Raw genomic sequence first — 15,047 nt, 5'->3', positions numbered from 1 at the left:
CCCAGCTTCACTTCAATGACCTCTGCAAGCGCGACATGAAAGCCTTAAAAATCAACACAGAGTGCTGGGAGGATACAGCAGATGACCACAACAAATGGCGAGGTACTCTTCAGCAACACTTAGAGCAAGGTGAAAGAGTGATCTTGAGTCAGTTTGAGGAGTGGAGAGCTAAACGGAGAGCACAGCGGACAGTGGACAACAATTCCATGACGCCCTACACATGCAGCAACTGTGGCAGAGTCTGCCAACGGCCTCAATAGCTACAGTCGACGCTGCTCGTCAAGCCAGTGACTACCAGAGGCGACTGACGGAGGCCACACACACACACACCAAGCCTCCATATGAAGACCGACTCTTTGAGTGGAGTATGTGGTATCGACAAGAGTCCCAGAACATCCAGGATTCTCCCCAGAATCACTGTCGGCATTGCAACGAGCTGAAGGCATTTCTCTATAGATGTGGAAATCCCAGATTTCCTGGCAGATGTTCTCTCAACATCTGAATTCTAGCAGCAGTGTGAATTCCCTATCATTTCCACCCCATACTCCAGGGTAATAGCTCACTATGCAATTAGACCTGGTGTAAGAGCTACATTCATTTCAATGGAGTGAGGAAGGTATTAATGAATTGAGTTCAACATTAAATTTATTTTAAGTAGTTAAACATTTTTCTTTATGTCTTAGATAATTCTTAATTTTCGGTTAATTGCTTGCACAATTCTTTCAAATACACACCCTTTGATATCCCTGAATGCCAGAATTTCATCAACATTTCAGCTTGTTTGAAGTCAGCTACACAATGGGATTTACAGTAAATCCAAAACTATGAGGTTATGCTCAAGTCTAAAGTGGCCTCAGCAGCCAGGTGAGCAGTGGGCAGGATCAGAATCCATATTAACGTTAGGAGTGGCAAAAACTGAGGTGAAATTCAACCACAAACATATCATGAGTTTGCAGACTGCTTAATGCAACAGATGAGATCTTAAGCATTTTACATTTTGCACCTGCCCATTTGGTTAAATGTGTACATAGAATCTCAGTCTCTTTCCCATCCACCGTTCCTGGGTTCTCACCAATGAAAAAAATACTCAGCCAACATACTTGGAGTTAATGTGGATGACTGCATACCTTCTTTTCCCTGGAATCAGTGACAAGTAACTGACCTTGTGTGTCATAACATGCAGCAGAACGTCGATGTTACAGACTAGGGCCTCTGCGTTGCCAGTGGGGTTTTCCATTGGGAAGCAGGTAAATGAACGGCCGCAGTCATCAAAAGGAAAGTCTCGACCCTGCACATGAAAACAGAGAAAAAAGATACTTTATTATCTCAGCCTAAGTTGGAAAACAGAAATTTCTTTAGCTAGAGGTTGCTGAATCTATGGAATTTATTGCCACAGATGGTTGTGGAGGCCAAGTCATTGGGTATATTTAAGCAGAGGTCAATAGGTTCTGATTGGTCAGGGCATCAGGAAAAGGCAGGAGAATAGGATCAAGAGGGATAACCAATCAGCCACGATGGGCCAGATAGCCGAACTTTGCTGCTACATCTTATAGGCTAATGATCCAAGCCTTGTTTTCCTTCTGAAGTCAGCTGTTGCTAGGACATGGTCTCCAAAGAATGTTGCAGTGTTTCCATTTCTTATCTGAGTGGACATCCATATTTGTGAGCTTGAGGTGGAGAGGAGAAGAGCCACAGTTAGGAGCAAGGACACAGAAAGGCAGTAACTGGAGCAGGGCAGAATGGGAACAATATCTGGGAATGGGACAGGGATAAACCTGGGAAGTAGAGGCTGATACAGTCTTTATTTGACTTCATTGTGGAAGGAGGCCATTCAGCCCATTAGTTCTCAGAGCATTCCCCGATAATCACTTTCCTGCAACCTACCCTCTCACATGCCCGTTGACTCCACTCCAATTCTCCCCCTGCTGATCAACATCAGGGCTGATTTACAGCAGCCAGTCACCTACCAACAACCCCTTGGGAGAAATGTGGTCATAGGAAGGATGTACAGACTCCACATTCTTTGGAGTCTGCATTGGAGGTTAGACTTGAACCTGGGGACAGCAGCAGCACTCACAAACACAAATGCAGATGCTGGAAATCCACAGCAGCACACATAAAATGCTGGAGGAACTCAGCAGCTCAGGCAGCATCTGTGGAGAAAAACAGTCCTGATGAAGGGTCTTAGCCCCAAACATTAATTCTTTATTCCTTTCCATTGATGCTGCCTGACCTGCTGAGTTCCTCCAGCATTTTGTGTGCTACCCTGCTGCAGCAGGGTACATTGTGCTATTTGTTACACTCCCCCCACACACATTCTGGCAGGCATTATGGGACTGTAATTCCTGCTGTTTCTCTTTTGTCCTCAATGCCAGTGCACTGAGGTTAACTGTAGCATGTCTGTCAGCATTAACTAGCCCTGCACTGTTAAGGACTGAACCTGCAGCAAGCTGTGCTGGCATCTGTTGCTCAACAGTAATCTCATGCCGCACCTGAGGAAGTAACTGGACCAATGCCATTCTGCAATCTCCCTCTCATCCATTGTTCCTGACTCTCTACTGTACAATGATGCAGAGTATAACACATAGGTTTCTGAACGGTTCATGAACACTAGACCATTATTCCTTTGCATTGCACTATTTATTTTCGTAATTTATAGTTTTTATTTTTCTTTACTCTGCTAATCCTGCAAAACAACAAATTTCACATCATATACGCTCAGTAGCCATTTTGTTAGCTACCTCTTGTACCTAATAAAGTGGCCACTGACTGTATATTCATAATCTTCTGCTGTTGTAGCCAATTCTCTTCAAGGTTTGACGTGTTATGTGTTCAGAGATGCTTCTCTGCCCAGCACTGTTACAATGTGTAGTTATTTGAGTTACTGTCCCCTTCCTGGCAGTCTGAACCAGTCTGGCCATTCTCCTCTGACCTCTCTCATTAACAAGGCGCTCTAGCTCACGGCACTGCTGCTCGCTGGCTGCTTGATGTTGGTTTTCACATCCCATCCTCTGTAAACTCTAGAGAATGTTGTGTGTGGAAAATCCCAGGAAATAAGCAGTTTCTGAGATACTCACACCACCCCATCTGGCACCAAAAATCATTCCCTCATCAAAGTCACTTAGATCACATTTCTTTCCCATTCTGAACCACTGGACCATGCCTACATGCTTTTATGCATTGAGTTGTCGCCACATGACCAGCTGATTAGATATTGCATCAACGAGCAGGTGTACAGGCATAACTTAATAAAGTGGCCACTGAGTGTAAGTCAGTGACAATAAATCTGATTCTGTTGAGAATTCTGTATTAAAGATATGCTGCCTTTCAATGAGACAACAGGTGAATGTTCCTTTTGAGCCAATACTTAACTCGTAGCCAACATCACCAGAACAGATTGTTGCTTGTAGGACGATCCTGAGGGGAAAATTGTGTGACATTCCCTCAGAAAACAATGGGGACTACATTTAATATCAAAATTAATTCATTAGCTGAAAAGTATGACAGGATGTGCTGAATAATACATAAATGCACATTTGTTCAATCCTACTGATTCCTTTAACTACTTTGCTATTGACAGATATCTAATGACTTTAATGGCTTCAAAGTTAAACAACTCCCTAGTCATGCAAAGTGAATTGCCTATCCTGGCGGTTTTGAGTGATTAGCCTTCCTCCAGTTAACAAGACCAATTGCTGACGAGAGCTATTGAGGCAGAGACTGAAGAGCTTGCCGACTCTGACATTTACTTTACAGTCACTTTATTAAACTGGGCAGCTGCCAAACAGCAACAACCGCCCCTCAGCTTTAATGAGACACACAATTCGACATTTACTGCATAGTGTCCAGCATAAAATATAGCCCATTCAATGGAGTTTTATAGGAGGATTTGAAAAGTCTCTTCAGAGGCAGTGAAACCACTATCAATAAGGGGTGCTCATAGTGAGCTGAACTTCTAGGATTTCTCTCAATGTTTTATGGGATAAAAATGGAATGTTTTCGGGGCAGGGATTTATACAGACCTGGCATGGAAACATCATTGCCCAAGTGCGGAAAAGCCCAGACCATCACAGGAAAAGTCCTCCCCACCATTGAAAACATCTACAAGGAACACTGTCTGTCACAAGAAAACTGTGTCATCAAGGATCCCCACCATCAGGCCATGTTCTTTCCTGCAGGAAGGAGGTACAGGAGCCTCAAGTCCCACACCACCAGGTTCAGGAACAGTTATTACCCTATAACCATCAGGCTCCTGAACCAGTGAGGATAACCTCAGCTCTGAACTGATTCCATTAGGAAGGAGGTACAGGAGCCTCAAGTCCCACACCACCAGGTTCAGGAACAGTTAATACCCTATAACCATCAGGCTCCTGAACCAGTGAGGATAACCTCAGCTCTGAACTGATTCCATTAGGAAGGAGGTACAGGAGCCTCAAGTCCCACACCACCAGGTTCAGGAACAGTTATTACCCTATAACCATCAGGCTCTTAAACTGGTATGGATAATTTCACTCACCTCAACTCTGAAATTATTCTATAACCTACAGATTCTCCTTCAAAGACTCTACAACTCACCTAGCTATCTATTATTTGGGATTTTTTGTATTTGCACAGTTTGTCTTTTTTTGCACTTTGGTTTTGTGTAGGCCTTTCTCATGTGTAGTTTCCAGAGTATTTCTTTGTTCTGCAATGCCTGAAGAAAATGAATCACAGGGTAATATATGATGGCATAGACATACTTCGATAGTAAATTTTCTTTGAACTTTGAGACCAAATTAGATCCATGAAGGATCCACAAGAAGGGAGTGGGGAACTCCAGTTGGTCACTGCATTCTTGGATCTGAGGCGAACACAAACCATCTGAGCAACTCTCAATGCCAACCTCCCTCTTACTGCTTAAAGAGAGAAGACTTGTGTGGTTTCACTAGGATGAATAACCATCAACTCCACAAATTGGAAAGCCCAGTAATATATCTTTAAAATGCAATTGGGTACTTACTGGGGAGACAAAAGTATGCAGGGCTAAGGGAAAAGAGTGGGAGAATGAGAATGTTGAGAATGCTTTTCTGGGAGCCACTGTAGCCTTGATGACCCAAATGGCCTTCTTCTGTGCCATAAGATTTCAATGATTTTATAACTGCGCATTTCTTAGAGGTGAATACTGACTGAATTAGGAAATGTCAAGTTGGTGAACTTAATATTAAATCAGTTAAGTACAACAAAACTAAAGGGAGCAGACTGATGGTAAGAAAAAAAGTAGAGAAAAGAAAATTAAGAAAAACAAGTTCATATTTAAAACCTTCAACCATTATTAAAAAATTATCCAAAGCTATGAGACTCCAAACTTGCAGAGTGAGCTTTCAGTACCAGGACAGGTGTTGGTGATAACACTGTACTCACTCTGGAGTTTCCCAGCATCAGCAGGGTTTTTACTGTCACTTCTGAAGGATTCATGGCAAGATCCAGGTATTCAATGTTTGGAACAACATTTGTGAGATATCATTATTGTATAGCTTTTGGAAACACACTGCATCTATGAGGAAATATTACCGATTTGCACATTTAATTGTGTGTTTAAGCTCACTGGAGGCGATAGTCTGATAATGTGGACAATGGAGCCTAAGCTTTGTGGGTCTCACAGTTATTTCTCCTACAAAATTCACTTCAAATGCCAGCTTCTAGCCAGATCATGATTTAAAAGCAAACCCAAAGATCAACATCAAGTTTTACTGAGTGTTCTGGGGAGAGGACAGAGTGGATTCTTTTTGAATATAGCCATTAGAGTTGATGGAATGAATGGCCTTGTTCTGTGATATCACCATTCTGTGACTTAGAATCAGAATCAGATTACATGATCACTGACAGAAGACATGAAATTAGTTTTACCGCAGCAATACAGCAATGACATTAAAGTCGATATATTACAAAATAAACGATTAGTGCAAAAAAAAGGAATAATGAGGCAGTGCTCATAGGTTCAAAATTTGATCGTGTGGGGGTAGAAGCTGTTCTTAAATTGTTGAATGCATGTCTTAAGGCTCCTTCCTGATGGTTGTAGGAGAAGAGGACATGAGTTGGGTGGTCAGGGTCCTTGATGCTGTCTTCTTGAGGCACTGCCTCTTGAAGATGTCCTCAGTGGTGGGGAGGCTGGGTCTGTAACCCTCCGCAGCCTCTTGTGATCCTGTGCATTGAAGGCTCCATTCCAGGCAGTGATGAACCTGTCAGAAAGCTCTCCACTGCACATCTGAAGAAGTTTTATAAGAATCTTTGGTAACATAACAAATCTTTTCAAACTCATAATGAATTAGAGCCACTGACATGCTTTCTTCATGATGTGTTGGGCCCAGGATAGATCCTATGAAATGTTGACACCCAGGAATTTGAAGCTGTTGATCCTCTCTGCCGTTGACCCCTCAATATGGACTGGTGTGTTTCTCCTGACTACCCTCCCAATTCTTTGCTGTTGCTGACATTGAAAGTGAGGTTGTTGCTATGATACCACTCAATAGACAATAGACAATAGGTGCAGAAGTAGACCATTCGGCCCTTCGAGCCTGCACCGCCATTTTGAGATCATGGCTGATCAATTCCTATCAATACCCGGTTCCTGCCTTGTCCCCATATCCCTTGATTCCCCTATCCATGAGATACCTATCTAGCTCCTTCTTGAAAGCATCCAGAGAATTGGCCTCCACTACCTTCCGAGGCAGTGCATTCCAGACCCCCACAACTCTCTGGGAGAAGAAGTTTTTCCTTAACTCTGTCCTAAATGACCTACACCTTATTCTCAAACCATGCCCTCTGGTACTGGACTCTCCCAGCATCTGGAACATATTTCCTGCCTCTATCTTGTCCAATCCCAACCAGCTTATCTATCACACTCCTGTATGACAGTGGCATTATTGGTAAATTTATGGATGCCATTTGAGTTGTGCTTAGCCACAGTTATGAGATAGAGAGTAGAGCAGTGGGCTAAGCACACGCTATTCAGGTGCACCTGTATTCATTGTCAGCAAGGTGGAGATGTTGTTACCAACCCACACTGACTGTGGTCTCCTAGTAAAGACATCAAGAATTCACTTACACAGGGAGGTACAGATGCCCAGGTGTTAATGCTTGGTTATTAGCACTGAGGGAATGATGCTGTACAACTAGAAGTGCTTGTCTGCTAATAGCACAGGAATGACTTCTAAATATTCCTGGATAGAAGGAAATCAGGGAGGATAGGAAGGGAAGAACAGAAGGGCAACACTCAGTAATGACAAAGAAAAGTATTGCAGGGATGGACAGGAACGATGGCTGGAATAAACAAGGACCAAGTCCATTTAGAATTAAGAATCATTATACCTGATATCTCTGAGGTTCACATACTCTATCCTCTATGTTCCTACCAACTGCATGTTGTTGTTTGTTAACATTGGTCGAAAACTAGGCGTATTTCTTTCACGGTGTGCAGTGTAACAGTGTGTGATTGTTTTAGTTGCTTCTCTTGTGTTCGCAAGATGCTGGTAATGTGGGATGCTACACTATGTTACTGGTGAAGAGCGGGGAGCGGGGCCACACCCTGGAGGAGCATGTGTTTCAGTCATAGTAAGGACTAGGTCTTAACGCACAGTGTTGCCTGTTTGCTGCTGCCGAGCAGAGAGATGTCAGAGTCGGTGCGCTCCACCGGAATGGTACAGCGTCCATGCTACAGTTGGTGCTGCTCTCCAGGGTTTGCACAGCAGAAGACAATATGTATCATGTTCGACTGCGGACTACTGCAACATTCGTGCTCTCCGGGACTAGATTTCTTTTTGACTGACTGTAACTTATTGCTGTCTTATACCAGCTATATGTGTCTTGTGCTGTGTTTGACCGTCGGTACTGTGTTTGCACCTTGGCCCCGGAGTAACGCTGTCTCGTTTGGCTATATTCATCGGTATTCATGCATGGTTGAATGACTTTAACTTGAACTCCATCTTGCCAGCATCTCTCTCCGACTTGCCATTGCTCCTGAACTGTCAGATTGCTATTGCAACGTGCACTAGCAGAAATATCCTCCAACTGAGAAGACCAAACTCATTGTATTCAGACCCTGTCATAAACTGTATTCCCTAGCCACCTGGCCCATTCCTCTCATTGGTAAGATCTGAAATTTGAGCTGCAAACAATAAATTATACATGACCTAAACACATTATATGTTTTTTTAGTGACTGCTTTGCACTCTGTTTGCAATGGCTATCTGAGTTCCTAGCTGCATGCCATTTCAACATTTTTCCACATTCCCACACTGACCTGTCCATCCTTGGCGTTCTCCAAAGCCAGGGTGAGGTCAAACACATGGTAGCAGAATAAACCTCATATTCTACCTTGGTCGTCTACAATGTAGGAACATTGAATTATCCCAGTTTCAGGTAACACACATGCTTTGTGTTCCTTTCTCTCTCCCCCTATGATTCTCTCAACTTTTCCAAAAACAACCCCCTCCCTCATCCCATTACAATTTCTTTCTCTCCTTCACTGATTTCATCTGTCCATTATCCCTCCCTTATCTGCTTGCACTGATTGCCTTCCCTTCTCATCAGATGAAAGAATCTGAAGTCCATTATCATCTCCACTTATCTTTTTTTGGCCTCCTCCCCATCTGGTCACACCTGCCTATCAACACCCTCCATTCTTGGTTCCACCTATCACCTGCCAGCTCCTGCCCATCGACCCCCTTGCCTCTTTATACTCGCCATCTCCCCTCTGCACTCTCAGTCCTGACAGGGTGTTGACTGAAATGTTGACTATTTCTCTGCCTGGAACTTGCTAGTCTCCAAGAACCGTGAGATGCCTGTAGGGAATGTTGCCGACTGGCATTCTGGACTGCAAGAGCACATGCTGAAGGAAGTACTGAACCTAAGCTCCTTCTACTAACACACATGAAGGAGCTGAGATGACCGGGAAAGCCCCTCAAGCATTGAAATAGATCACCCCAGGGGGCCACAAGGATGGCTACAGTTTTAAGGCTTTAAAAGAAAAGTTAATTCTACTGAATCTGGGGACTATGAGTATGAAAGTTTTGCACTGTTTTTATTATTTTGTATATTTTTTTATCATGAATAAAGTTTTTTTAAAAATAAATAATCCTCTGTCACCATAGATACAGCCTAACCCACTGAGTTCCTCTAGCAGTTTGTTTTCCTGCTCCAGGTTCTAGCATCTCCAGTCTCTTGTGTTTGCACACATGCTCATGTGAGGAGCCCTCTGGGATATATTCTCTCAAGATTGCAGCTCTGGTCTCCTCAATCATTACTGCAATCCCCCATCCTCTCTCCCTCTATCATCTCTGAGGCTTCTCCATACTGGAGCATTGGGTTGCCAGACATGCCACTCTTTCAATCATTTCTTCATCACCACAACCATGTCATGTTCCCATGTGATCAACAATAAACCCATCTGGTTTAGCACACATTCAAATCTCAGTCTTGCAATGTCCATCTCCTTAACATGCCCATCTCCACTCTGCCTACTGGGATCACCTAATTTTCCTTATATATTTGACTCCTTTCCAACCACATCCTCACTCTGTGCACCATTGCACTCCAAACTGCTGAGCACATCTCCCTGCAAGGACGTTGACCCCAATATGGATCAAGAGCCAACTGTCTTACTTGGACAGATACCAATACTTCCCAAAAAAATCTAAGGCCCTCCCTCCTACACCATTCTTTAGCCACATATTCATCTCATTTACTCCTATTCTCTCTAGCAAATGCCACTGGAAGCAATCCCGATATTACAATCAGAAGTCCTGGTTTCCCTAACTTCTGGTAATTTACCCCCCACCCCTCTCTTTTTCCATTCCCCATTCTGGCTACCCGCTCTCCCCTTTCTTTTCTCATCAGCTCCCTCTGGTGTCCCTCCTTCTTCCCTTTCTTCCATGGTCCACTCTCCTCTCCGATCAGATTCCTCCTCCTTCTTTACCTCTTCCACCTATGACTCCCCAGCTTCTCACTCCATCACACCTGCCCCATCTGGTCTAACCTATCACACTAGCTTGTATTCCCTCTCTCCACCTTCTTATTCAGCCTTCTTTATACTTCGTTTCCAGTCCTGATGAAGCGTCTCAGCCCAAAGTATCAACTGTTCATTCCCCTCCATAGATGCTGCCTGACCTGCTGAGTTCCTCCAGCATTTTGTGTTTTAATCTTTCAGTTTACTTGTGTTATTAGTACCATTGTCAACCAGAACCACCCTGAGGCTGCTCGGAGACATCCCTGACTCTGGCACCAGGGAGGTACATATTATTTGAGACAGGAGAGATTCTGCAGATGCTGGAAATCTTGAGTAACATAAACAAAATGCTGGAGGAGCTCAGCAGGTCAGGCAGCATCTATGGAGGGGAATGAACAGTTGATACTTTGGGCTGAGACGCTTCATCAGGACTGGAAACGAAGTATAAAGAAGGCTGAATAAGAAGGTGGAGAGAGGGAATACAAGCTAGTGTGATAGGTGGAAAATGGAGAGTTGTTGTTTTGGGCTGAGACCCCTTATCAGGACTGGAAAGGAAGAGGGGTGCGAAGCCAGAATGAAAAGGTGGGAGGAGGAGCATATGGGACAGGCGAGTGTAGGTGAAGGGGAAGGTGGGTGGGTGGCTGAAGTGGATGAAAGGGAATAATGTGAGAAGTGAGGAGGTAAAGGGCTAAGGAAGAAATAATCTGATATGTGAGGACAGTAGACCACAGAATATAGGGCAGATGTGTGGGGGGAACATGAGGGGTCTGGTTTGAGATACCTCTAGTCCCCTTACAATCAAGTCCCCTGGTATTTTAGCTGTCATAATCTTCCCCACTCCATCTCTCCTGTTGTTGCTCCTCCCCGCCCCATAACAGCATGCAACGCTGTTGAGCTCTTTGACAAGGGGACTCCTGCACTACCTGCCTGGGCCTAATGTTGGTTAAGGCTGCAACTGGATGCACACACATAGTTGGCTGGGACACTGGACGTGTCTCTGAGTTCCCACATGGTACAAGGGGAGCAAACAGGTTGCTTTCTCCTATCATAGATAACCTTTGAACTATGAAGGGAATAACCAATTTAGCTAGGATACAGAAGGCTGTAAGTTTGATGCAGCATAGAAAGGAGCTCGAGGAACTCAGCGCGTCTGAATGAGAATTAGGTGAGTGGGTTGGGACAGTAGAGGCAGACACGTTAGGGGCATTTAACACTGAGGTCATCTTCCAGCAGAAGCTTCCAAAGTGAAATTTCGATACCCTGTAAACAAATTATCCCTATATCTTTGTAAAACTGTTAACAGTGTGCTTAATGATAAGTTGAATTGTTTTGGCAATTTACAGATGCCCCAGGCCCATTTCCATTATGACTTCTGCAATTAGTATAAGTATTTTCAGCCTGGGTGGATCCCACACTGAGTCCTAGAATGAAGACCTAGTTTTCCAAAGGCACAATAGATTATAATTTTGAAGAATATCGTTCCATAATTTCCACCGAACATTGCAATTACTGTCAATAAAGAATACCAGTGTTAGGAAAGTGGAGTCAAAGACAATCCCAGGACCTCACAACAATAAATGTTTCCAATGTTATATACTGATCTGGATTTTGGAGAGGCAAAAGGGCAGCCTGGATGTGCACCCAGCACAGAGTAGGGTAAAATGGAATCGTCTAACCCAATAGTCGCCAGCACACAGGGGAATGGCAGTCTCTGCAATAGTACTTGAGTCGCTGATCATCAGACTCGCGCAGAAGGGCTGCCTGCTGAACCTCACGTGCTCGTAATTCCACATTCTCCACGCTCTCCGTGCACGGACTTCAATGTGAGTTCATACAAGGGTCACTTGTGTCTATTTTCTGCTCGTTACTGGATCATAAACTTAACCTTCGGTGAGCCTAGAATTATTTTAAGCATGTAGTGTAGCAGTGAGCGCAATGCTTTACAGCATCAGCTGAATAAGTTCAGGGTTCAATTCCCACCACAGTCTGTAAGGAGTTTCTACGTTCTCCCCATGAGTGAGTGGATTTCCACCGGGTGCTCCAGTTTCCTCCCACAGTCCAAAGACATACAGGTTAATAAGCTGTGGGTATACTATGTAGGTGCCAAAGACCAGAAAAAAACTTGTCTTCAGCACTAGATTGAAACAGTAACTATTATCTTCTTTTCTAATCTTTTCTAGGTTGACCTGACAGAGGAAGACCACAGCGAACGGGACTCTGGCACACTGCCCAGTGCCGTGATCAAGAGAGCAAGGAGAAATGCGGTAGTTATAGGGGATTCCATCGTGAGGGGACCAGACAAGAGATTCTGCGAGCCGGACAAGGATACCCGGGTGGTTGTTGCCTTCCTGGTGCCAGGGTACAGGGTGACTCAGATCGGGTCCAGAGTATTCTGAGGAGAGAGGGCAAGCAGCCAGAAGTCTTGGTATATGTTGATACCAATGACATAGACAGAAAAAGAGAGGAGGTCCTGAAGGAAGATTACTGGGAGCCAGGAAGAAAATTGAAAAGCCAGACCTCCAGAGTAATAATCTCAGGATTATTGCCTGAGCTGCGTGCCAATGATGGTAAGAATAGCAGAATTAAGCAGATGAGTGTGTGGCTAAGTAACTGGTGCAGGGGGCAGGGCTTCAAATTCTTAGATCACTGGGATCTATTTTAAGGGAGGCATGACTTATACAAAAATGATGGGTTACACCTGAACTCAAAGGGTACTAATATCCTGGCGGGATTGTTTAATATAGCTGTTAGGGAGGGTTTAAACTAAGTTGGCAGGGGGAAGGAAACCAGGGTGTTAGGGTTGAGGAAGAGGAAAATAGAAATAACTCAAAGATACTGTGCAGCAAAGATGGTAAGAAGGACAGGCAGGTGAATAGACAGGATAATCTGCTGTGTGATAGAAATATAGCAAAATCAGTAGCAGATACTGATCTACATGTACTGTACTTAAATGCACACAGCATTAGAAATAAAGTGGATGACCTTGTTGTACAGCTACAGGTTAAAAGATATGACATTGTGGCCATCACCGAGTCATGGCTAAATGATGGATATGATTGGGAGCTGAATGTCCAAGGATACACAGTGTAAAGGAAAGATAGGAAGGTAGGTAAAGGGGGTGGCGTGGCCCTGATGGTAAGCAATGATATCAAATCACTAGAAAGAAGGGACATAGGATCAGAAGAGGTAGAATCCTTATGGGTCGAGTTAAGAAATGGCAAGGGTAAAAAGATGCTAATAGCAGTTATATACGGACCTCCAAACAGCAGCTGGGATGTGGACTACAAGTTACAGCTGGAAATAGAAAAAATCGTGTCAGAAGGAAAATATCAAGATAATTATGGGGGATTGTAATATGGAAAGTGGATTGGGAAAGTCAGGAAGATACTGGATCTCAGGAGAGGGAGTTTGTAGAATGCCTACGGGATGGCTTTCTGGAGCAGCTTGTCCATAAGCCCACCAGGGGATCAGCTGTTTTGGATTGGGTGCTGTGTAATGAACCTGAGGCGATTAGGGAGCTAAAGGTAATGGAACCCCTTGGAAGTAGTGATCATAATATGATCGAGTTCAGTTTCAAATTTGAAAAGGAGAAGCTGGTATCAGGCGTATCAATTTTTCAGTAGAACAAAGGAAATTACAGTGGTATGAGAGAGGAACTGGCCCAAGTTGATTGGAAAAGTAAGCTAGATGGAGTTAGAACAGATTTGGATGAAATTCCTACAAGAAATAAGGAAAGTGCAGGAAAAATATTTTCCAAGAAAAAAGAAAATCATAAAAGGAAAAATGACACAAATGTGGCTAACGAGAGAGGTTAAGGCCAAAATAAAAGCAAAAGAGATGGCGTACAAGGAAGCAAAAATCAGTGGGAAAACTGAGGACTGGACGAATTTTAAAAATTTACAGAAGGAAACTAAGAAAGTCATTAGGAAAGAAAAGACGAATTATGAAAAGAAATTGGCAATTAACATAAAAAAGGACAGTAAGAGTTTTTTTAATATATGAAGAGTAAAAGAGTGACATGGGTAGATATAGGACCGATTGAAAATGATGCTGGAGAAATTATAATGGGTAACAAAGAGATGGCAAAGGAACTAAACGAGTATTTTGCATCAGTCTTCACAGTGGAAGACATTAGCAACATACCTGATAGCCAGAGGTCTCAGGGAATAGAATTAGGTACAGTCAAGATTACTAGAGAGAAAGTGCTTGGGAAGCTAAACGGACTAAGGATAGATAAGTCTCCCGGACCGGATGAGGTGCACCCATGGGTTCTGAAGGAGATGGCTTTGGAGATTGTGGAGGCATTGAAAATAATCTTCCAGCAATCAATAGACTCTGGCATGGTTCCGGAGGACTGGAAGATCGCAAATGTAGTTCCACTGTTTAAGAAAGGAGGGAGGCAGCGAAAAGAAAATTACAGACCTATTAGTCTGACATCGGTAGTTGGAAAGTTATTGGAGTCGATCCTCAAGGACGAGGTTATGAAATACCTCAAGGTGCATGACAAGATAGGCCCAAGCCAGCATGGTTTCATGAAGGGAAGATCCTGCCTCACCAACCTATTGGAATTTTTTGAGGTAATTTCAAATAAGATTGACAAGGGAGAGGCTATGGATGTTGTGTATATGGATTTTCAAAAGGCCTTCGATAAGGTGCCGCATAAAAGGCTGCTTAATAAGATGAGGGCCCATGGAATTACAGGAAGGATATTGGAAAGGGTGGAGCATTGGCTGATAGGCAGAAAGCAAAGAGTGGGAATACAGGGATCCTATTCTGGTTGGTTGTCGGTTACTAGTGGTGTTCCGCAGGGGTCGATGTTGGGGCCTCTTCTTTTTACATTGTATATCGATGATTTAGATTATGGATTAAATGGTTTTGTGGCCAAGTTTGCGGATGACACCAAGATAGGTGGAGGAGCAGGAAGTGTTGAGGAAACGGAAAGGTTGCAGAGAGACTTGGTCAGTTTAGGAGAGTGGGCAAAGAAATGGCAGATGAGATACAATGTTGAGAAATGTACAGTTGTACATTTTGGAAGAAGAAACAATCCGGTAGATTATTATTTAGA

General features: G+C 43.6%; 1 protein-coding gene across 4 annotated transcripts in view; it reads right to left on the bottom strand.

Moving 5' to 3' along the window:
- Positions 1–15,047, bottom strand: part of fcsk (fucose kinase) — a 387,988-nt gene that overhangs the window by 151,357 nt on the left and 221,584 nt on the right. For all 4 annotated transcript variants that reach the window (XR_012101869.1, XM_073069669.1, XM_073069671.1 and 1 more), the window contains exon 5: positions 1,163–1,288. Coding sequence is in view for 3 of the 4 variants with exons in the window: in XM_073069669.1 (XP_072925770.1) it covers positions 1,163–1,288 (126 nt within the window). In the remaining variant the exon portion in view is untranslated. The remainder of the gene's footprint in view (positions 1–1,162; positions 1,289–15,047) is intronic.

This window comes from Hemitrygon akajei, chromosome 17 (genome assembly GCF_048418815.1).
Source record: "Hemitrygon akajei chromosome 17, sHemAka1.3, whole genome shotgun sequence".
Classification (NCBI taxonomy): Eukaryota; Metazoa; Chordata; class Chondrichthyes; order Myliobatiformes; family Dasyatidae; genus Hemitrygon; species Hemitrygon akajei.
Note: the sequence above shows the minus strand (reverse complement) of the source record. Positions and strands in the feature narration are given on the sequence as shown.